Source organism: Sebastes umbrosus, chromosome 11 (assembly GCF_015220745.1).
Source record: "Sebastes umbrosus isolate fSebUmb1 chromosome 11, fSebUmb1.pri, whole genome shotgun sequence".
NCBI lineage: Eukaryota > Metazoa > Chordata > Actinopteri > Perciformes > Sebastidae > Sebastes > Sebastes umbrosus.
Window position 1 is genome coordinate 8325697 of NC_051279.1, and position 24809 is coordinate 8350505.

Sequence of the window (24809 nt, forward strand, 5' to 3'; positions counted from 1 at the left end):
CCTAAAGCCCATAGAGGAATCATCAAATGTTTTGTTTTGTCCAGCCAACAGACCAAAACCAAAAGCTAATCAGTTTACAGTGATATTAAACACAGAAAAGCATCAAATCCTCACATCATAAAACCTGGCAACATGACTGTTTTGATAACTTAGACGATTAATCGATTGGCGTAATAGTTGCCGAACTTGCTGATTAATTTTCTGTCGATCAACTGAATGATCAATCAACTCATTCTTTCTGCTCTAAACAGAATAATTGTGTCGAACATTGTTCCAGAGCTTCCTATTGTGAAAAGAATACACTTTAAAGCATCTGTTTCTTGAGTTTATAGGTTTGTAAATATTAGGGCTGCAACTGACTATTACTCAAGATTCATGGTTCAAGATTCAAGATGTTTATTGTCACTCCGTTTAGTACAATCGTGTGAAATGCTTTCGCTGGGAGGCTCCATAAAAGAAAGAAAATAAATAATAAATATAAAAAAGACATATAAAATATAATACAATAAAATAATATAAGTATAAAATATCCATTTAAGAAAAAAACAAATATACAGACAAATTGCGTATTTCACAGGGGTTGGATTGCACTTTGTGTGTGTGTGTGTTATTCATTTAGTAGACTTATGGCTCATGTTTGAAGATTGTGAAAAATGCTCATCACAAGTTAGAAGAGCTAAAGTTGATACCATTCAATCTTTTTTTAATTTGTCCAACAAATGGCAAAAGATAGTCAATTTGCAATGATATAAATAATAGAGTGCAGAAAAGTCTCATATTTTAGATGTGTGTATGTGGATATTTCCTCCCTAATAATGATTTCTAAAATAGTTGTCAATGAATTTGAATCTATGAATCTACTAATCGTTTCAGCTTCCAGCTTATCCCTCTGTGCTTTCCTACCTGAGTGGAAGTGGAATTTACCCACTATCCAATAACAAAAGGCTGTTGTCAGCTGAACCTGGCGTTTTTTTTTTTACCCAGGTGTGATCGACGAGACATGAACATCTGTTTGCTTCAGTCTAGCTGCTCAGCCGGAGTTGCGTGTTTTCTACTGGTGGGAATGTGTCCACACCTTTTTGGCTGCTGAATGAGCTGTATGTTTCAGTGTTGTCTAGCATGTGACCCCAGTATGAGCTAGTCTGAAGGAAAACACACCGTGCCTTTAGTCAGCAGCATGTGTGCCAAAACCTGGAGTAGCATGTAACTAATTAGGTGTTCAGGACAGAGCTCCACTTTAAGAGCTGTCCTCTGTGTGTGTGTGTGTCCGGGGAGATGTACCACAGGATTTACCCCCATGAGATACAAGTAGGAATGCCACTATACCAGAAATTCGATACCAATACCAGTGAACTTCCGTGTTTCTCAATACCCAAATCTACCACGGTAAAAAAGAAAAACAAAACAATAAATCCCATGCACTTCAACATACGCTCCTTTATTACCATTTTCATAGGTTTTTCAAATTTATTATCAATCCTTGATGATCCGCCTGAAGTTTCTCACCAAAAACAAAATATTTTACAAGATTACATTTGAACTAGGGATGTCTTCCACCAAAGAAATTCTTAGTCGACTAATACTTTTGTCGACCAAATTACTAGTCATTTTAATCGACAGATCTGTAAAACTGGGTTTCTCCATAAAGAATCACACAAAAAAGCACCACTTTAAATCTCGTGTTTACCAGAGATGTGCTCATTAGTTTCTTAGAAATGAGACACTCAAGCATAAAAAATGACGACTAAATTATCGACTAAAGAAATAAAAAATGCACTGTGCTGATTGATTTGTTAATTGATTTTTCTGGTCCTTAATCTCAAAACTGCCATGACAGACTTTTTTCTGCCACAGGACAATCTTTGAGGGGAACATCTACAGGCTTAATGAAAATCACTCAGTCAGCGAGTACAATGAATGGACAGCAGCATACTGACACACATAAGAAAAAGCCTTTGTGTGGTCTGCAATGAGACAGTGATTTATGGTGCCTTCAAATGGGGTCGTGTTTACAAGATGAGTCCATATGGACGCCCCCCTCTTGTGGTATTCACAACCTCGTAAGTGGAAAGTTTCTGAAAGCTGCGAGTTCACGAGTTGTGAGGTGTTTGTTGACGTTGTGAGAAATGGCAGCGCCCATGGAAATACATTTTTTGGTGCATAATAACTTAATATATTGTAATTTTAGTCGTACTGTATATTGTTTTTCTTGGTAATTTTATAATATGTCTGATGAAAATATTGATATTCCAATGGCCATTATGCTAAATTGTTAGCCTCTGTGGCTTGTAGATGCAGACAGTAACGTTAATATTGCTGTTGCTTAGCAGTGGGGTTCTTCACGACTTAACCACTTGAACGCCAAGCATATCGTGCACACGACTTCTCATGATATAAACACAAGCTCATGAGTTTCATTTGAAGGCACCATTACTCTGGAGGGTAGGCTAACCTGTGAATTTTGTCAATGTACGATGACATTATCAGCTTTCCAAATTTGTAATCACACACGCCTCCAAGCCGAGTGCCTGTTGAAAAATGATCCAGATGTGGAGTTATTATTGTATTAAAATTGATTTGTTTGAGAACAATAACTTCTGATGTTTGAGATCAAGTCTTAGTATTTCTATATTATCTGGAGGAGAGATAGGGAGGGTGTGGTGATAAAGTATTTTCTGAGTCACTGTTACTGATCACTTTCCACACGGACAGTGTATTGTCATTTTTACATATTGATTCACATATGTATTTATTAACCCCGAACCTTCAGGAAGCACACTAGAAAACTAGAAGGCAGCCAGAGATTACATACATTATCTTTGCCAGAGCTGCACAGCACTCTACATTTATAGTTTTTAATAGTAGAAAGTGAACAATTTTCAGCATTTCGATACAAATCTGAATTAAAATATTCACACATATATATGGACAGTTATGCAGCAACTATTTGAATTTTAATAGATACATTTTCAACACACACCTTCGTCCTCAAATAGATTTTACACTATACCACAGACCTTTCTTGTCTGCGAGCTGATTCTGTGTGTGTGGGGAAACAAAACAGTCATTTGAATACATTGCGGTAGCTTCTACAATGTGCAAGGCAAACCAACAAATGTCTATCCGTTAAACTATCGTCTCTCTCGCTCCTCCAGGTCCCTGGATGCCCCACGGCGCACCGTCCTCGGCCGCGCAGTGCTTCCAAATGGCCGGGAGTTGACCCCACCCACCAGGATGACGCTGCGCGAGCAGCTGAGAGAGAAGATCTCGGCGGCTTTCTACCGCCACGGGCTGCTATGTGCCTCCTACCCAGTACCCATCATCCTCTTCACCTCCGCCAGCATCCTCACCTGCTGGTAGGTGTTCTGTCTGGGGTTTACGTTCAAATGTTTCTATGCTCAAAACTTAAATGAAATTCTGTTTGTTTGACGCTAGACATTTGGAGCATCAGTATAAATACGGGTAGTAGTAGTTTGTTATTGTGTGTCTCGCTTGGAGAAGACATGGAAGTATTGTATTTATGTTGACGAGAAATGGCCGGCTTCCAACAGCTAACGTTTCGAACACTCATCCTGTTGATTTCAACACAGATTTGTTCACAGTGAACCATTGTCAGGTAAAAATAGGGTGCGTCCCCTCAGGTTTAGTAGTGCCATGCTGTTGAGCGCTTTTTTGAGCCGTGATTCCAGTCCCAAACAAACTGAAACATGATACGGTGTGCGTATGTGCCATTGTGCAAGCGTTACTGTCGGTAAGCATCAATTAGAGGACTCAATAGTCACAGAGGCATGAGATGCCAAGAACGCGGACAACTACGCTTCTCTATTCCCATCACTAGCATTTTCCCTGCATGCCAAAGTGGCGGATGTCCTGATGATTTCGCCCGCCACTGCCAACAATTTACCCACATTTGGCGGGTGCTAATTTCAGATGTATGACTAAACATCTTAGTATTGCCTTCTTCTTAGTGCAGACTCCATTAAAACATGAGAGAAAAGCAATTCAGTGTAGACAGACTGAATTGAAGAGAAAGTGATTGGACAGACGAGTAACCGGCTCAGCTCCTCTGAACCGGCCATCTGCACACACACATAACAGCCCCCCGCCGACACTGCGACACAAGCATTCATTTAACGCACGCACATTTCTACTCTTGCTAAATCTCTGGTCAAAAGAGAGGACATAGGTCACAGAGTTGGCCTGGCTTCATCAGCAAAGGCATTGTAAAACAATCTCAGCAATCTGAAACACAAACATGCACCTGCTGCGAGCTGTCCTCGCAGCACCTTGCAGCAGGGGTGCAGAGCAAACGGGCGGCTGACCACCACCCGGGGCGAAGTGAAAGAAAAGAGCTTGACGACGGGGATGTTAAAGGCAGGACACCGAGCAGAGGGCTGTGAGAAAATGGCCCTGTGAGAATGGGAGGCCTGTCCCTCCATCTGCCTGTCAGGATGGGGGCTGGTTCCACACAAAAGAGGCCTTTGTGGAGGTACAGTGACCTTGCAGAGTGGGGGAGGCATGGAGGGAGGAAAACCAAGAGACAGAAGAGAGGTTTCTATCCAAACTGACAGGCAATTTGTAAAAGGGAAATTTCTTACTTACAGCATAAAATGACAATACATTGTCCGTGTGGAAGGTAATAATGTTACTGATCAATAACGGTGACTCAGCAAATACCAGGCCCTCCCATCTCTCCTCCAGATAATACAGAAATACTAAGACTTGATCAGAAGTTGTTATTGTTCTCAAACAAATGTATTTTCTTCAACATAATAACTCAGATCATTTTTCAACAGGTACTCCACTTGGAGTCTTGTATGATTTACAAATTTGTAAAGCTGATAATGTCATCATACATTATCATAAATTCACACACATTTAATGTATTCACGATAGATAGCCTTCCCACCAGAGTAAATCACTGTCTCATTGCAGAACACACAAAGGCCTCTTCTTATGTGTGCCAGTATGCTGCTGCCCACTCATTGTACTTGGTGACTTAGGGATATAGGTGATTTTCATTAAGCCTGTAAATGTTCCCCTCAAAGATTTTTCTGTGGCAATCAACTAGAGCTGCAATGATTAATAGATAAATTGATTAGTTGTCAACTATTAAATAAATCACCAACTATTTTGATAATTGATTCATCAGTTTGAGTACTTTTTTAAGAAAAAAATAAATAAATTCTCTGATTCCAGCTTTTTAAATGTGAATATTTTCTAGTTTCTTTACTCCTCTATGACAGTAAACTGAATATCTTTGAGTTGTGGACAAAACAAAACATTTGAGGACGTCATCTTGGGCTTTGGGAAACACTGATCAACATTTTTCACCATTTTATAGACCAAACAAGTTATCGATTAATCAAGAAAATAATCAACAGATTAATTGACTACAATCAACAAAACAATCAGCACAGTGCATTTGCAGCCTTAAAAGTAACCGGAGCAAACAGGCAGTAAATAGAAACTGTATCATTGTGTGTAGTTCTCTGGTTTATCAGTGAAGTACACTGCAGACTGGACTGAACTCTTTGCTAACTTTATACAAGTCCAGCGCAGGTCAAGCACACATTGAGTAGACCTGCATCTTAAAGGGGTATTACACAGCTGCAATCCTCCTCTTTTTGCATGTGCCATTTTATATATAAAATTTTAAAGGCTCTTAATACTTAAATAGTGCAAGACCTCAGTCTTTACTGTTGTATAAAAAAAAAACGGACTAGCTGCTAATATAAATTCAAGCTTGGTCTTGACGACAGCCCATGTGGCCAGCTTTTCTTGAGGGGCTCTATCTCGACTCGACCGCCTACTGTAAAAGCTGATATATTGACATCATACTTGACTAATGTCAGTCTGACACCTTAGCTTAGTAATGCTTGAGTGCTGAACGTTTTCTCTCCCACGATTGTGGTTTTACAAGGATTTAAATTAGCTGTGCTTTTGTTAAAGGATCTATAAAGGAAATTCAGAGTCTGGGCCAGGATTGCCTACACACGGCTCTCACCTCTGACGTCACAGCAAACATGGAGGGTTCGACGTTAATGTTTTTTTTTTAATTCTTCAAAAATCTACTTGCCCAAGATCAATTTTTACTTGCCCCTACACAAATTGTTTTATTTATTAGTGATTATCAAATAAAGTTATTTGTCATGTTTTATCCGCCTAGCTCTCAAACTTTCTGCAAACTGCTCAATACATAGTTGGAGTTTTGCCCACATCCTCTCCAACGCCACCCAACTAAACTCCTGTTTCCAGGATAACTGGAATGATCACTTGCGCTTCAGCTCATAAACTTTGTCTTTACCGCATTTTCTCGCAAGTGTCTGATACTGTGCATGTGCAACTCTCAACAGAGAGGAGAAGGGAGTGAGATGGCTCAAGTTTCAAGTTTTGTTTATTTATAGAGCACATTTAAAAACAACAAAAGTTGACCAAAGTGCTCTACAGTGGTAAAACAACAAAATAATATATAAAAACTCCTTAGCTACTTTTCTTTTTTACCACTTGCCCGATCCACCTCTCCTACCGCCACTGAAAGCTCATCTGTCAGCTATATCACTGAGTTGCCCAACACCACCATTTTAAAGTGAACTTGTCGGCCCTACACACACAAACAGGACAAGAAATTAGTGGTTTGGTGCTCAGAGGGAACTTGTTCCATAAGGACCCACCCATTTCCAGGAGGAATAGGGAGGGGGTCTCTCCAGGTAACACTTAATCCTGCAAGAAAAGCCGGAGGCCGTGGTGTCATGTCCTCTGACGGTGTTGCATAGTGAACACACACACAACACGTGTGTATCAAGTATCTGCTGGGTATAAGCAATTTTGCAGCTTCACAAATACTAAGACGTGATCTGGTTCTGCATTTCATATCAGAAAACATTGTAGCTGCTCATCAGTCTGAGAAAGAAATAGTTATTTGTTGTAACTACTGCCTAAACAATGGATTTATGTCAAAAAATTAAACTGTACCCTGTCACCCCCTCCCCCACCTCTCCCTCTCTCAGCTATCCGTTATTGAGGCTTCCCCTGCCTGGGACGGGTCCTGTGGAGTTCACCACAGGGGTGCGAGACTACAGCGTCCCTTCCCATGAGCCTCAGGGAGACCTCGGAGAACGGCCCGACTGGGTAGGAGAAGAGAAAGCACGCACACATTTATATGCATCCTAGAATTTGTCCTTATTCTTAGATTTCCTTAACTTTGAATCCTAAGCTTCATCTTAACCTACAACTAATTATAATCTTAAATCAGAATCCTAACCCTAAAATCAACAACATTGTCCTCACTCTGAAAGTGTAAAACAAGTTCTCCAACCCAGACAAAGAAGTTACAAAGTAAAGATGGAGGCTCATAAATAATGAAAGACAAACACAAAGCGATGGCTCTCTTGATTGTCAGCGGTAGTTTTAATTTACAGCAAGCCTTTGAGGCAGGAAACTTTACAGCATTGACAGAAGACTTTCACTGTCTTGAGTTCTCGTTTAAAAAAATAAATCATTAAACTTGCTAATGTGTCTGGATCAGTGGACAAACTGATTGTGTCCTGTTTGTGTGTTTGCTGTAGTACCGGGGTCCTCCGGTTGCCTACATCCAGCAGGTGTTGGTGAAGGCGGCGGTGTCTCCGTGGGACAGCAGCCTGGTGCCGGTGGACGTGTTTCGGTCGCCGCTGGGTCGAGCTTTCAGCCTGCTGGAGGAGATCCGCAACCACGTCCACTCTGACAGGTAAACACACACCTACATACTGGTAGAGGACAAACCAGATGTTCATTCTTTTCAGTAGAAGGATGTCAATACCTGTATACTATGGAGGATGGAACCTGCCAAAATAAAAATAAATAAATTGATAAATAAATAAATGTCATTAAATGTAGCAAAAAGAATATAATAAAAATACATGTAGCCATTAATTAATTGATAAAATGTGACATCAATGCATTGCTTCTTTATTTATCTTTGTATTAATTCCCTGATGTATCTACTCCTCTGTTTAATTCCCTTTTATTTATTTAAGTATTTATTTGTATTCATTTTAAAATGTATTTATTTATTTTTGCATTTATTTTTTATTTATTTTATATTTATTTTTAAATGTGTGTATTTATTTATGTATTCATGCATTTATTTAACTCTGCATGTCCCAAAACTAAGGCTGCAACTATTATTTACTCAATTGATTAATCTACTGCTTACCTTCTTGATTAACCAATTAAAAAATATTCATCTCAAAATGTAAGAGCAGAAGTTGTCGTTTTCAAATCGCTTTTGTCTGAACAACTGTCCAAAACCCCAAAATATGTATTTTTTCTTGATTAATTTGTTATCAAAAAAGTGCAAATTAATTTGAACTAACTAACTAATTAACTATTTTGCTTTTGGTATGAGAGAATGAAAGAAAAACATCTATGACCTTCAAATAAATTGTTGACTTCCAGCGAGATAGATAGTCGGGCACGTGCTGTCTTGCAGCGCTCTGTTTGTTTGACAACTGTGCTTTACCAAGCACTGATATGAGTGCTGATTCGTAGAACAGTTTCTCATTTTGCTTGGAAGTTGCACAGTGCAGTTGATTTTCAATGTTCAAATCTAGAACTTTTCTAGAGTAAAGAGAGAAATTAATGACATGGTACCTCCCTTGTCTTATTATTGTTCAATTATGCTGTAAAATTGATAGATACTTGATAGATTAATGTTATCTTCTGTTCAGATAGTAATTACTTTAGGAGTTGTATGAGCTTTGTTAATATCAACTACTCCTCTCTTATCACCTCCTCCCGTCTGTTCCTCACCTCTGTCTTCTCCTTGTCTCTCCTCTGTCAGCTCTGGGGTTCGCAGTCTGGAGACGCTGTGTCTCCAGGTGACAGACCTGTTTCCAGGGTTACGGCGGATGCAGTCGGTGCTGCCAGAGCACGGCTGCCTGCTCGTTTCTCCCGGCAACTACTGGCAGAACCAGCGGGAGCTGTTTGACTCTGACCCCGACCTCCTCAAGACCATTCAGAAACATGAGCCGAAAGGCCTGCACACCTCAGCCACGCTGCGAGGTAGGGACGAGGAGGCTTTTTGTTTTTTTTACTTTAAACTGGCTGTAATCCATGACATGAGCTGGTAGGTCTTGTTGAGTTGGTATCCAAATGAAGCCTTCAGTTTAACTTTAGGAGTGCTGTGCTCTTCATGTTTTGAGACATTAGGCGGCCTAGATTACTCACCATATCCAGTCTGAAAGGAAAGGGCATTTTACTCTCTAATCGAGGCTGCCGGTCTCAGATGGCTTATCACTGAGTGTATGCTGAGCATCTTTGATATAACAATTTGGCTCTTATCTTGACTATCTTGTCGGCTTATCAATGTAATGGTTTGTATGTTTGTTTAAAATGCATCATGAAGTTGCAAAATAAAGGAGTGGAGTTTATTCCAACAAGGCAGTCTGCCATCATTCAACAGGGGTAATTGTAGGGAGGTAGTGAGTGGGGGATTAGTGGTATCAGAAAACTAAGAGGCTTTCATATTGACAGAGAACAAGCCGTTTCATTCCTTGAGAATTTAGTGAATTGTCTTAAAACTTTACCCACTGACACAGTGAACCAAATCACCCTCCCTGACTGGGCAAAGCCAGCTCAGCATTCTGCCTCACCTTCCAGCTCAAGCGATTTAGAGGTGGGGAGCTTATTCTGGAGCTGTAGTCAGGGACGGCGTGGCTGATGGATACAGTCAGGCTGATACTCTTGTTCACACTGAAGGCCAGCCAGACTGGCGACTAGGGCTGCACAATATATATATATATTTTTTTTTATCGTCATCGTGATGTCAACACATTCCAAATAAAATGTCTGAATATTCTTAAGAATTAAAAGTTCATTACTCTTTTAAAGGGCGTACTTGCATTATTTTGCTATTATATTGTCATTATATCAGTGGCATAAAATGGTCTTAAAATGACAATAACGGCGTTTATCGCACTTATTTCTAGGACAATATATTGTCCAACAAAGTTAGTTATCATGACAGGCCTAATGTGCTGCATTATGTTTGTTTAATAATTTGTGTCTGTGTGTTTGTACGTTTTAGACCTGCTGTTTGGCGTCCCTGGAAAGTACACTGGGGTCAGTCACTACAACAGGAAGAGGGTGGTGACATACACAATCACTGTAGTGCTGTCCAGCTATGATGCAAGGTGAGTTAGTTATGCAAACGAAGAGAAATAGAAGTGCTTTTTTACTTGAATTTTTTCTTTTTTTTTTTTACTTTTGCTCAGAAATCACACAATGGCTGTTGTTTCATCTGTTAAGAGAACATTTAGTTTAGTTTATCACACTAAGCTGAATATATATATATATATATATATATAAACTTGAAACTGACATAATGCAGAGTTTTTCAGGCACCGATAGTGATTTTCACTATTCACATAATAAATAATATAATTCCTCTAATGTATTTATTATATATATATTTTTTTATTTTTTTCGGATGTTTTTCAATGTTTTTTCCACATTTTACTAATTTTTTTTTATATTTTTCAGACCCTTTTCACATATTTTTTGTAGATATTTTTCAGACATTTTTCACATTTTCTGGGGATATTTTTCACATTCCTTTGTTCTTCAGTTTTCACTATTTGTTTCACACATTTTACTAAGAATTTGGGGATATTTTTCACACATTTTAAATATATTTTTAAAAATATTTTCACATATGAATTGGGATATCTGCAGTGCTGATGATGATCTTGATGTCTGTGTGTGTCCAGGTTCCTGGGCAGCATGCGGGCCCGACTAAAGCAGCTCCACCCGTCAGCCAACTGCAGCCTGAGAGACGACCACATGGTTCACGTCCACTTCAAAGAGGAGATCGGCATCGCTGAGCTCATCCCCCTCGTCACCACATACATCATCCTTTTTGCCTACATCTACTTCTCCACACGTTAGTCCCACTCCCTGCCTCTCTGCTCTGTCCTGTGGGACTTGTTCCACCATACTTTTTCTTTCTTTCTTTTTTCATTGTTCACACACCTCCCACCACTTAATCTTTTGAAATGTGCCAAAGATCCAGACTCGGGCCTATTGCGCCTTTGTGTGTGCACATGTGTTTGTGTGCCAAGGTTGTTCCTGTCTGGTGCAGGGATAATCCTCACACAGGAACATTGTACACTGCTGTAAGAATGCACCCGCCTAACCCTAAGCGACTTGCGTGTGCAAATATTACTTCAGAAATCAAACACACACATACTCAGCCAATTAGTTGATTCATGTTTTGCACTTTGTTAAAAATATTTCTTTCCAATTGTAATGTGCAAAATTAACTTAAAATTGTATGTTTTTAGTTTCAGATTTTTAACACAAAGTTCTTGATTCCCATTCAAAAACATTTTTTTCTTATTAGAATAATTTTTATTTTTTTTTCCCTTTTTGCTGACATAGTAGTAAATTATTCTTCCTTTTATGATAATCAATTTTAAAGAACATTATGTAGTTAGATCTTTACAATGTAAGTTTGAATGGAAAAACTTCTTAGCTTGAAAAATAGTCACATTGGTAAATGCGGAGGTGAAAACAAGAAGGTTAAAAAAGGCTTAAAATAAGATGGATTAATGTTGAAACAATTATGGATTATAAAACATAAATGCCTTTTTGAGTTCTTAAAAAAATCTTGTTTCTTGCTCCACTGTTGGCTACGTCAAGAACTTTCAAGATCATGTTTATTTTAATATCAGATTTGGTATTTTATTTCATTAATCATCTAAAATCTTGAGTTTGCAAATTTTCTTTTTATGAAAATCCTGGCGCAGAATTGATACCCTGGGTGATGAAGTAGTCTCCTCAGCAGATCATCATCATTTGTTTGAGTGACTTCATGGCTCGGGTATTAAATAATTAAAAAGTTAATGAAACAGTTATATGGATAGCTGTCGTGTCTTGCCCTCATCATATCTTCTTTTCCTCCCTACAGGTAAGATTGACATGGTGAAGTCTAAATGGGGTCTGGCTCTGGCTGCTGTGGTCACAGTCCTCAGCTCTCTGCTCATGTCTGTGGGACTGTGCACGCTGTTTGGACTGACACCCACGCTCAATGGAGGGTAGGAATGCCCACGTTTTTCTACGTGTTTCAGTTTTGGAAGATAACCAAGAAGTTTTTGTCTCCAACCTTGTGTGTTTGTTAGTTTGCCTGAAGGACAGAAACAGAGATGAATACTGAGAGTTTGTGTTAATTTTTGCCAGCAGAAAATTATTAGTTTTTACCCAAGGAATCCATTGGTACACTGGTACACTTCAGCACACTGACACACTGACAGCTGTTGTTGCCTGTTGGGCTTGAGTTTGCCATGTTATGATTTGAGCATATTTTTTATACTAAATGAAATACCTGTGAGGGTTTCTGGACAATATTTGCCATTGTTTTGTGTTAATTGATTTCCAATAATAAATATATACATACATACATTTTTATAAAGCAAGCATATTTGCCCACTCCTATGTTAAGAGCAAGCAATGTAGCATTTAAAAGGCTATTTATTAAACAGAGCCTGACAGTGCTCACTCCACATAAAACATACATTACATCACTTTCAGCAAAGTTCATGGAGGACAATGAGGGCGAAACAGCATCATCGATCTGTTTTAACTGAATATTCTCTGGTCTAGCTCAGCTAAAAACACACAATTCTTCAGCATGTTAGCTCTGTTGTTCACTACCGACAGGCTGAGCCCCGTTATGACCAACTACCTGCAAAACTAAGGAAATTCCCATCAGTCTCAGCTGTACTTCATTTTTAGTATTAATTAGCAAATATTAGGATGCTAACACGCTAAACTAAGATGGTGAGCATGATAAACATCGTACCTGCTAAACATCAGCATGTTAACGTTGTCATTGTTTGCAAGCTTAAATCAGGAACATGTATCCTACAATTTGTGTCGTACATACATTTTTTTGACAGAGGTAGTTTTATCAAGACCAGCTGCAGTGGAAACCAGACCAAAACAATTAATCTCCAGTTTATTTATGGGAGGTCACAGAAAAGTTCTCAGTTGGAACAAGTTCTGCAGCCCTTGTTATGCTCTGCTATTGACATTGAAATGTATACTGTTAATATTTACAGCCCCAAAAGGCCGTTACAGTTTCACCATTATCTCTTATCTTAGTCACAGAAAGACAAGGACACTAACACACACTTGCACACACATACACACAAACCAGCTATTGACTTCCCACTTCCTCTGCATTGACTTTACATGGATTTGCGTTAATGTTTACAGCAGGTGGGCAGGAAAAATGTGTGTGTTAGTGTGGATGAAGAAGAAGGGGACGGGGCGTGGATGTGGGTGGGACTTCACGAGGGGGCAAGGATACAGTGATATTGACATTTAATGGTTGTCCAATCATTTGAGGATTATTAGGAAGCAGACATTGTGGCGTGACAACAGCACAGTGTTGTCCAACCACTGACCAAGATCCACGCAAGTCCGCTCTGGGCTGTGCTTGAACTTTCTGTGTGTTTGCATAAACACACATCAAGGTCAACATAACTAAAGATATGAATGCACACTACACATTCTGCTTACTCATGGTTGACTCCACATACCCGGCTCTTGATATAGTGGTAGTGATAGGGAGTGTGTGTGTGTTTATTATGTACCGTGTTACTGAGTGTGTCTGATGTCACATGCAGAACTCTGTGACCCAGTTATACACTTCTACAGCACAAGCTTATCTATACTCTCAAATTAATCTCTCTGTGCATTTCAACAGAGGAGGTAATTCCCCGCAGGCACCTGCCAGGTATTGATTCATAAATGAGCGTAGTTATTATTTGCTGAAAGGTACAGTGTGTAACATTAATTAGCAGAAATGGAATATAATATTCTTCACTATCATTAGTGAATAACCATCTGAAACTAAGAATCATTGTGTTTTCGTTAGCTTAGAATGAGCCCTCCGTCCGTCCCATTCTCATGTATGCTGTATCTCCGGCATGCCTGTAGGGAAATTCATTACATCTGACACAAACATCCACTGAGACTCAAAGATAAACTGATTAGAATTTGGTGGTCAAAGGTCAAGGTCAAAAGCCGTGTTTCCATTCAATTGCGTCGCGAGTTTTAAGCGAACTTTTGAAATTTCGCAGAAAACGAAATGCAAATTAAGCCCGTTTCCATCATCTGGTTTGGAGTGAATAAACTCGGCTACAGCATAATTTCATCAGTAGCTGGCGCTATAGGCTACACATGGTTGTTATCTGCCAGTAATTCCAGCATTTGCATGCTATGGGAATATCTGAGAACACGGTCAATGTCACCTCACAAAATTAATTTGGCCATAACTGACAATTTCACACAAATGTCTAACAGGAGAAAATGATGACATTTTGGACAGACATGGATGTAAACTGCAACTTGACTGGTTGGCGGAGCCATACCAGTAATTCTAGTTTAATTTTATTCCTGTGTTTGAAGTTTCATTGTTTTCTGTGTGCAGGGAGATTTTTCCTTACCTGGTGGTGGTGATCGGCCTGGAGAACGTCTTGGTCCTAACCAAGTCTGTGGTATCAACCCCCGTCGACCTCGAGGTCAAACTCCGCATTGCTCAGGGTAAGGGTACATTTACATTTTGTAAATTCTACTATTCACCACACAGTTATCCTAAAAAATAAATCAAAGACTAGTGTATGGAAGAGCAAGAGGATGTATATCTGGGCTATTATTTTATTGATTAATTTTACAGTAAAGAGTTATTTTAATAACATTAGTAAGATATTCAACTTGACTTGTCATTATTCCTCCAGGCCTTAGTAATGAGAGCTGGTCTATCATGAAGAACATGGCCACTGAACTGTGCATCATCCTCATTGGATATTTCACTCTGGTGCCAGCTATCCAGGTAACAGAAATATGGTTGTTGCATCAGCAAAAAAAAACATTAGATATCAATAGTCATACATAAAAAAGGAAAAGGATAAAATCAAAGATTGCATAATTCATCAAAGTTTCAAGACTAAGCAGTAATACAAAAACAATTATATAAATGTACAATATACATAGAAGTTTGTTTATAAATTGAGATGCATTAAAATGAAATCCATGAAGTGTTATAAATCTTTGCTAAATGAAAACCTTTTAGGATGATTTTTGAATAACAATAATATAGATGTTGATTGATGGAAGTAGGTTGTTCCAAAGAGATGGTGCTCTGTATTTCAATGAATATTGATTAAGGGAAGTCTGACAATACGGAAGACAACTTTTCATTAAGCTGTAATAAAAAGTTAAAATACCGGATTGATTAATCAATAAACAAAGTTAGAAATGCTAACATTAACTTTGTCTGTATGCTGGTCTGATGTCTCCGCTGGTTTCTGTATGTTGTAGGAGTTCTGTCTGTTTGCTGTGGTTGGCCTGGTGTCTGACTTCTTCCTGCAGATGTTCTTCTTCACCACAGTGCTGTCTATAGACATCCGGCGCATGGAGGTGAGAACTCTCACTTGTACATACAGACATTTTCAATCATGATTACATTCAAATCACAGATAGAGGTTTCCTCAAAAGTAAATGGAAGTAAAACTCAGCAGGTTGACAATTGTTAGGATTAGGGATGTCAACGGTTAATTGGTTAAGCCTCGATTATGCTTTCCACAAGGACAGTCGCACGGACATAAGCTGGCGCGAAATGGTGACAAGGAAACGTTTGGGTCTTTTGTAGTCCGTGCGTGTTTCTCCTCACAGCAAACCGCATGGACAGGCGAAAACCTGCAGCACGGAACACCGGTGAAGGGCCGTATCTGACTGTTGAAAATGTTTCAGTTCAGAATCGATGCGTCATGTGATCGGATCTTCTCATCAGCCTTTCATAAAGTCCATGGATCAAACGATTTAGAATGAATATCAGCCAATAACGATCGGTGGTCGATCGATCGGAGCACACTCAACGTTGATCTCATCAAAATGCGGAAATGAACTTCAGGAAATCCAACAGAAAAATAAAACAAAGGGCAAGACATTTACAACACAAAATGTTAAAATTTCAGCACCTCTCAATGGATAGCGCTTCGAAATGCAGAGCCAAAGCTCATTGAGTCAATGGAGCGCCGGACTAAAAGGAAAGCACCTCCTGTATTTCACGTCATTTTGCATTTTTTTTATGCTGTCAAGAACAAAACTAAGCGAAACTGACTTCCCTAGTTACGACTGTTTTGAAGTCTGCGTGGATTTATTCTTGACAAACAGAGGCACATACCGTACAGTATCTGAATCAACCATAATAATCTCAAATGTAAACATGAAGATAACATGAAAAGCTCAAACACAGACAACCCTTTTCTCATGAGCAGATATAGGTAATAAAGGAGGTCAAATGGAAGTCACAGGCCCACATACATTCACCACATAGTTTTCAGATTACTGTTTCCACACACACACTTCCTTTTTCTTACTTACTCTCCTTTTTGCTGTCACACACATACTGAAACCTTTCATTTGTGTTTAGCTCAGTGCCCCACTAAATGAGCATTAGCACCATAAGCCTATACATTTACATACACAAAAAAATCAGCTTACTCTTAAGCTCTTAATCTTTAGAAGAATATGTGGTAAAATACGTGATACATATGGCTGCAACTAATAATTATTTTCATTATAAATTAGTCTGTTGAATTTTGTTGTTGGATTAATGGTTTAGCCTTTAACACAGTTTCCCAGATGTGTAAACCTTTCATTCCCCTCCCAGCTGGCTGATTTGAACCGCCGCCTGCCAGCCGAAGCAGGACTACCGCCACCAAAGCCCGGCCTGCTGCGTCCACGCGAGGTCCCCCCTCCCCCACGGCCCTCCCCCCACACAATCACCCTGCAGACCCCGGCCTTCAGGAACCTGAGGCTTCCCAAGAGGCTGCGTGTGGTGTACTTCCTGGCCCGCACGCGCCTGGCTCAGCGCATCATCATGGTGAGAAGATGGATTCAAAACAGACTGTAAATTTGTACTGTGTTATGTACAATCTGCTGTTTGTCATTTGTCTTACATTGTTGGCTTCCTGTGCCTGGACTTATAGCATTTTCATTGTATTAATGTCACAAAGACTGACAGGAACATTCGCTGTTAAATATTTGCTAGTTCAGTGACGCATCAGTGTGGCTGCACCCTCAAGATGACTTTATCATGTGCCATGGCTTTAAAATGGAGAAATAGCTTTGCAATTGAAACCACATTAACAGAGACTGGTAGCTTATGCTGTGTTTCATCTACGACCGACACAGCAACCGGCTACAAGTCTTTTTCAATAGAGGCAATGAAACTACAAACTGACAGCTGGTGAAAGAGAGATTAGTTATCATGACAAGTCTATATGACAAAGAACACATTATGCCTGATGATTGCACAGTGTGATATGATGTATGACTGTAAACATGAATGAATGAGAGAAATTCCTTTGTAAGGAAAAGTACTGGAGGTGGAGACGTGACTTTTTCAGGCGTCACTGAACACCAGTTTAATGAAAACAAAAGTCAGAGCAAGTCGAGCAGAAATCATTCGTTTGCTTCATCTCCAGGTTGGCACGGTGATCTGGATCGGCATCCTTGTCTACACCGACCCAGCTGGAATACGCACCTACCTTGCAGCACAGGTGTCTGAGCAAAGCCCCCTGGGAGATCCCGGAGGAGGCGGTCTGCCCCCTCACCTCGGGGTGGCCCCCGTCTTCCGTGGAGGAGATCCTACCAGCACCCTCAGCATCCACCCCCCACCAGATCCAACACCCTTACCTGAGAACCAGTCACAGGGACACCATGGCTCCGCCAGGGCGGGGCCCCTCCCCCAGGCCCCACCCCCCGCTGTACCCCAGATCACCTGGGGAGCAGAGGATGAGGAGGGCTGGAGGAGGCTCTCCTTCAGGCACTGGCCATCGCTCTTCAGCTACTACAACATCACTTTAGCCAAGAGGTGAGTAGGGCAGGAGAGTTCTTTACTCACTAAAAGGGACTTTGACTCAGAAATGGCTTGAATTCAATGATTGAGCAGATGTCATAACAGCATAAGCTCATTCATCAATTATGTAAACTGGTTAAGATATCTGACTTTATCAACCCGTTAAAATCCAATTTAATCAACAAAAAAGTGCATCCAACCCGATCATACCATTGCTCTCTGTATGATCAGGTTGGATTGGCATGTTCTTATTAGGGCCCGAGCACCGACAACATTGGTCCGAGGAAGTTACAGTCGCTATATTCTCGTGTACTACTGTTTATTATTGTCCATCCTGTTTCAGGTACATCAGCATCCTGCCTGTCATACCCGTCACCGTTCACCTGAGCCCCCAGGAGGCCATTGAGACACGTCACCCTCAGGACACGAGACACCCCCCTCCATCCATTCCCAAGGTCTCTGCAGATCTACAGACGGACCTCACCCTCTACAAGTTAGTACACACACAATTTAAGGACTGAACCAGCCTCTTAATCAGGGTGTTGACGTGACGTACACTTGAGAAACATTATTATTGTTGTTTTCTAAAGTGTACAACAAGACAAAACGTCAGACAGAGAAAGTAACCCTAGCGGTTCAATAAAATAACTCAATCCAAAGTCTGACTAAAACTAAAAGTTAACTAACAAGGTCAGTTTCAACAGCCAAGCAGATGGTTATTTGTAAAATACTCGGGTCGCAAGTGACGCAGATGGGCGGAGAAAATGGAGAAGTTTGTGTGGAGCTTTGAGAATGTCGGTTTGCCGCAAGGAGAAACCCGCACAGTATAAAAGATCCAAACGCTTCCTCGTCACTATTCCACGTCAGCTCATGTCTGTGCGTCCGTCCTTGCGAAAAGTATAACGGAGGTTTAACCCAGTATTTTGTCTACAAAAAATTGGCAAAATGCTCCCACCCAAAAAGGGGGGGAAAACGTCACGTTGCCTATAAATAAAGCACTTATATGTTAGCTTTATTTAGAAAATGTGGCAGTAGGTAGGGAAGAAATCTGATCACGTACCAGCTGCATGTAAATAATGTTTAAGCTGTTGGTTTCTTGGGCTCCTGGGTTCTTTTCTGCATGTGAATATACTCAGAATGTAAATCAAAAATGACACCTAGACTAAAATCTTGCACAATGCAATTCTTTGTTATCATTACATTTGTTTTGAGAGTTAAATAAAATCATTTTGATGACTTTATATATACTGGAAAAACAGTAAATTGATGATATGTGTTTTTTCCAGAAGTGGCTTTCTTTTTTAGACTGTCATAAATTGATCAATTTGGCAAAAGATATTTTGGAAATCTACACTTGGTTTAAAACGAAACACTCACACACAGATTAGTGTGATCTGGGGCCACAGCAGTGAAAGGTCCTTGGCCTTGGGTCCTTCCACCAGGGTGTCATTGAACTGATTGCACAGTGGATATTGAAACCTGCAGGATTCTTCATCTGGATGTAGAGCAGTAAAGTAGAATAGGTTCCAAGGTGGTCTGAAGTCAAGGTCATGTTGAGCTCACACTCATGCAACACAGGCGGGGAATAATGACAAATGTGATTTTTGTTTGTTTTTGATTAGCATTTAAATTAATATAGAAAATCTGTGTGATACTGACAAGTTTTGATCATCAAGTTGTATTACAAGTCAGAAAAAGACCATGCGAGAGCCTTCTGTTGTGGATGTTTTATAGGGTAAAATGTTTTGAAATACACAGTGTATAGGAGGCCTTTTCTTTTGCTTCTAGAAGAAAGGAATAAAGGAGAAGCTTTGTCTTATGGATGCATGAAGTGCACTGTGTCAAGTGTCACTGGACTGATTGTTAACTTATCTGAGGCGAAAATAGTGACAAAGGAAAAAGAATAAAGATATGGGAGGTTGATTGTTATCTACACGTTCAAGTTTTGTCTCTCCATGACTGGACCAACTGGTTGCTTTAAAGGTACCTGTGATGTAACAGTAGAGAGGAGGATCGTTTTTCCTGTATAGTCTGAGAAATTAAATTTGCTACTCGGTTAAATGCATTTCTTTTGCTCTGTAGCTTACATTTTAGATCTTCAAGTAATAATAATTCAAATAAAAAAGCACTTTCCAGCTCCCTCTGTTTCCCCCTCCCTCGCCAACAGCATCAGAGTCACTGTGCTGTGTAAGCCAAAGTGTTGTCACATTGACTGCCAAGTGGAAGGCTGAGCTCTTCGTTTCATCTTTGGACAGTAGATACGAAGGCTATCAGCTGGTCAGGGTCGTGACCCTCACAGCGAGGAAGTGGCAGCTGAGTTTACGGCTTGTTTAGATGACCTTGAGACAGAGAGAAGGCCAGTGTGATAAAGGTGAACATGCTGTTACAATGAGATTCAGAGCATGTTGCAACAGGTAGATTGTTTTCTAATCACTCGGAAAGATCTTTGCATGAAGAAAAAAAAAGAAATGTAACAATGGAGCATGAGTAATACAGGCAGTCATTTCACACAAATGTTCCATACTCATCGAGTCATATATGACTACGAGCTATTTCAAATTCACTGCTCACTCTGTCTGCACTAACCAACGCTGCATCATTGCTGCCCTCGTCAGAGCAAATCTTTCATCTCCCCAACCTCCACCTGTATTAGCATTTAGATTTGTTTGAACTCCCAATGGGGGGTAACGTTACAGCTCAGCCAAGGAGGACACCAATGTTTACATGTCGTGCTGTCATGAGCACAAGCCTCTCGTCCATGAGTAGATGAGTGCTTCCTTCTGTGCGGTGATACGTTTGGTAGCTGTAGTTCGGTAGAAATATAATAGTTCCTACATGAAAGTGCTCACAGCAAGGTCTGGATTATCTTGAGTAACCGGGTCATGATTTCTGGAAAGAGACATTGATGTTGAATTTTTCAAATGTATTTTTTTTTTCTAAAAAAAAGATTTTCTTAGATGTATTTCCTAGTTCCGTTATATTGGAGAGAAGGCAGACATATCTACGGTACGGGTGTAAGAAAATATTGATACACATGAGTATCGCGATATTATGTTGTGCGATACTGTATCGATTCTCCAAAACACTGTATACATTTTTAATTTACCTTTTAAAATTAAAACTGTTTTTTTCTTCAGATGCACGCAAGTAGACGGGGCCGAGTAAAATAAAATAATCATTGATCCTGCTTTTGATTTAGATGATCGAGATCGGAAGTTAACTTCAATCGATTTCAGATTTAGAATCAAAATTGTGACACCCCTGGTAGGATTGTATTACCACACAGCCACACGTTCAGCTGTTCATAACGGCACATCACAAACCTGTCGAAGACTACAAAACACTCTTTTAAGGCTTTAGGCGATACTGACCTGCTAATCTATTTAGGATTAGTGACGCTGTGTAATTTCTTTAATCATTACATAAACAAGGTGTTCCATCTGAGTTTGTCTTAAGTATCTATTTAAACTGGGAACAGCGAATACCTATCACTGTAAATATTGCAACAAACATGTACGTAATCTTTTCAGCCTCTAAAACACTAGTGAGAAATGGTGTGCGTCTTTGTGTGTTTCTCAGTAATGTTATTGCTTATCGGTAAAGAGACCAATTTTCCACATTGTTTCAAATCCCAATTTTCAACCGCTAGAATCACAATATGGCACACATTTCCCACATTCAAGTATTGAGAACAGGATATTTCCAGGCACCGTCTCAGAATCAGATTTCTGACTCTTTCTGTGTTAAACCCTGCCAAGATCAGATTTATAAAATAAAGTCTCGAGTATAAAGTGGTCTGAACACACTTGCAAAGTGCACTTTGCATGCATGCTTCCAGAGTGTTGACTTAAGTACTCAAGTACAGTTTGTTTGGATGGGCACATATCAAAGCCGTCATTAACATCTGCACCTCCGACCTCTTGTAAGAGAACAAGGAGTGAGAACACCAATCCAACAGACAACATGCGCTTTTCAGGTTGTAGCGAGCTCCGTTTTAAAGCTGTGAAGATGCAGTGGTGCATTTTGTAAGTTTATTCAAAAATATTTTTAAACATGAATGAAATGAACAAATGTAAAGGTGTCCACTGAAGGAACTGGCCTTCTGCCTCCGAGAGGTCAAGGCCCAGTTACGTGCTGGTTAATCTTGTGTGACAAAGAGATTTTCCAAACAGACGGGTTAAAGCATAATAATACAATTTATTCCGAACAATTAATGTTGCATAAGTAAAAATAAAAGAGTTTACAGATATCTGGATCCAATCAACATGTCCCTGACAACATACAGTGCATGGGTCAGTTCGCGAAGTCTGAACCCCGAGCTATCCCTGATCCAGCCTATTCATGGTTTACACAATATTAATATTCATGAGCTTATGGCACGTGATGTTTCTGCTGCATGTCTTCTTCTTCTGTTATCTCCTTCTGACTCCTTCCTCCCTTTGGCCTTGAAAAAGAAGAACAGCACCTCCCTCTCCTCTCTTTCCCCACAATTCACTCTATTCATAACAAATCCGACAGTCAGGTTATTGTAGATCATAGTAAGCACTTTTGTACATAATAAATCCAACAGACCCTCTTTTGAACTTAACTAAGTTCACCTACAGATAATGTTACATACAGATATATTTATTATAAGCATAGATAATGTTACGTACAGATGTATTAATTATAAGCATCATCACACAACCTCTTCAGGATCAACATCTTCACTATCCCCCACCATTTCCAGGAGACCCTGTCTCTCCGCTTGGAACATGGCCATCTGATAAGAAGGAGGTGCATCCGGATGCTTTCGTTGCACAGCAGAAATGATCACACGCTCAGTGAGGTGGCGAATACAAGGAATACAGCAACAACCGCATAATACTAAGCATGTACACACAGCTAGGATTGAGGAGAATAGAGATACCACCATGGACTTCCATTTCCCAAAGGTACGGTCTAACCAGTCGTGAATGGGGCTGTTGATACCTGAGTCATCGTGCATGGATTCAGACAGCGTCCGGAGCCCCTCTAGCGCCTTAGTTACAGTCCCGTCCGGCGCTGTATTGTTAGGGATGAAAATACAACATGAGTCTTGGAACATTGAGCATACACCGCCTTTCTCTGCCAGCAGCATATCTAATGCCATTCTATTTTGGATCACCATCAGTGACGTAGGAGCCATTTGTTCAGCTAGTCCGGCAATTGCATCACGGGTTAGATTAGTCAAACGGAGAACATTATAGTGGATGTAGTTAATGCGGTCAACATTTTTGTTAGGAGTGATAGGGATCAGAGCACTTATTATAGGTATGTTTTCAAAACCTGCAGCTATTTGGTCAGCTAGTTTATATTCATTAGGGAAGCTACCTCACTACATCATTCTTTATAATCTTGGTTTAGCCTTCCCCCCCTTGTAGCCCACTCCTTCCACCCTGCTTCTGAGTGAAAGCATTGTCTATTGTTAAAAAGAGTTACTTGTGATTAGCCAGTTTTAGCAGAGTGCAGAGGCGAGGATGATAAATAATGTATCTAAACTAGTACAGTCTGTGCTTTCCCAGGTTATTCAGATTTATCTGAGTACACAAACTCTACACAAGGGTCATGGTATTTTCTCTCACATTCCCTAAAACATTTAAAATACATGACAAATCACATGAAGAAAGTTTGTACAGAAGAACGAGGACAAGAGAGGTAAACACAAATGCTACAGCAAACGCTACTAGCAGTTTGCCGTACTGCATGATGCTTCTAGTTTGTTTTCCTGCGCGCAACTGAAAAACTTTTATCTGGGTGATCCTATTTTATACTGGTTTGGGAAAGGAAGTGAAATTTCTCTCTGGTGGATTCTCCCCACCCCTGGTTCCTCTTTTTATCTATTTTAGCATTTATTCTAAGCAACAAGTTTTAATACAATGTGATATATAATGTTTTTCAAAAACCACCTAGATGAGTCCACCTAAACAACCATGTTAGCCTGATTTAACTGTAAATACAGGCAAGACCTTGTAACCTTCTTTCCCTTATGTGTATCTCATCACAGTCACAGTTTATACAGTATATGAAAAATAAAAAATTATACGTGACCCTCTTTTCACGTAGCCTGGGCTCCTTGTGGGGCTGCCTCCTCTGCTTCAGGTCCTGTCCTGCTGCTGGAGCACTGTGTTAGGTGCCACCAGTTGAGTCCTTTTCCTGCGAGCTGCACAGCTGTTGCAGTTCTGGCCAGAACCTTGTGTGGGCCTGTCCAACGTGGCTCCGACCACTTCCTCTTTAACACCTTCAACCAAAGGTGTTCCGGGGGTCCGGGGTCAGGTCCTGGAACGTCCTCTGTGACAGGGGTGACAGGTTTGTCACCTGTATAGGAGAGAGCTGACACAAGAGCATTAACCTTCAAATAGTATGGTCTGTAACCGAGGTCAGGAAGGGGAGAGGGATTTTGGGACGGCCCTGGGAAAGGTCGGCCACACGTAAGCTCAAATGGTGTGAGTCCCGTTGACCGATTGACCGAGGCTCTGATGCCTATCAGTGCAATGGGCAGGGCTTCAGTCCAAGGAAGCTTAGTTGTGCGAACGATTTTTAGCAGCTTTAGCTTGATGGTCTGATTAGCACGTTCAACCTTTCCTTGCGATTCAGGGTGGTACACAGTGCCAAATTTGTGTTTTAGTCCCAGAGCCTTTTCAACAGATTGCAGGTCTTTATTTTTGAAATGTGAACCATTATCTGACCTGATCAATTTAGGAAACCCATGTTTCGGAATGTACTCATTCACCAGACATTTAATGACTGATTTTGCGTCCTCTTTTCCCGTAGGGTAGGCCTCAATCCAACGTGAAAATGCGTCCACAATTACTAGGAGGAATCTTTTCCCCCCAGCCCTTACTCCCATATCTGTAAAATCCATAAAGATTTCCTGTCCCGG

The 24809-nt window shown here is 40.3% G+C and overlaps 1 protein-coding gene across 2 annotated transcripts in view; it reads left to right on the top strand.

Moving 5' to 3' along the window:
• LOC119497040 (SREBF chaperone) overlaps nucleotides 1-24809 on the top strand; it is a 56358-nt gene that overhangs the window by 5879 nt on the left and 25670 nt on the right. For both annotated transcript variants that reach the window (XM_037784819.1, XM_037784818.1), the window contains exons 2-14: nucleotides 3156-3356; nucleotides 7011-7131; nucleotides 7569-7726; nucleotides 8822-9042; nucleotides 10067-10172; nucleotides 10749-10921; nucleotides 11948-12074; nucleotides 14474-14586; nucleotides 14781-14875; nucleotides 15364-15462; nucleotides 16718-16930; nucleotides 17535-17923; nucleotides 18252-18401. In XM_037784819.1, coding sequence (XP_037640747.1) covers nucleotides 3235-3356; nucleotides 7011-7131; nucleotides 7569-7726; nucleotides 8822-9042; nucleotides 10067-10172; nucleotides 10749-10921; nucleotides 11948-12074; nucleotides 14474-14586; nucleotides 14781-14875; nucleotides 15364-15462; nucleotides 16718-16930; nucleotides 17535-17923; nucleotides 18252-18401 — 2087 coding nt within the window. In that variant the 5' untranslated portion in view covers nucleotides 3156-3234. The remainder of the gene's footprint in view (nucleotides 1-3155; nucleotides 3357-7010; nucleotides 7132-7568; nucleotides 7727-8821; nucleotides 9043-10066; nucleotides 10173-10748; nucleotides 10922-11947; nucleotides 12075-14473; nucleotides 14587-14780; nucleotides 14876-15363; nucleotides 15463-16717; nucleotides 16931-17534; nucleotides 17924-18251; nucleotides 18402-24809) is intronic.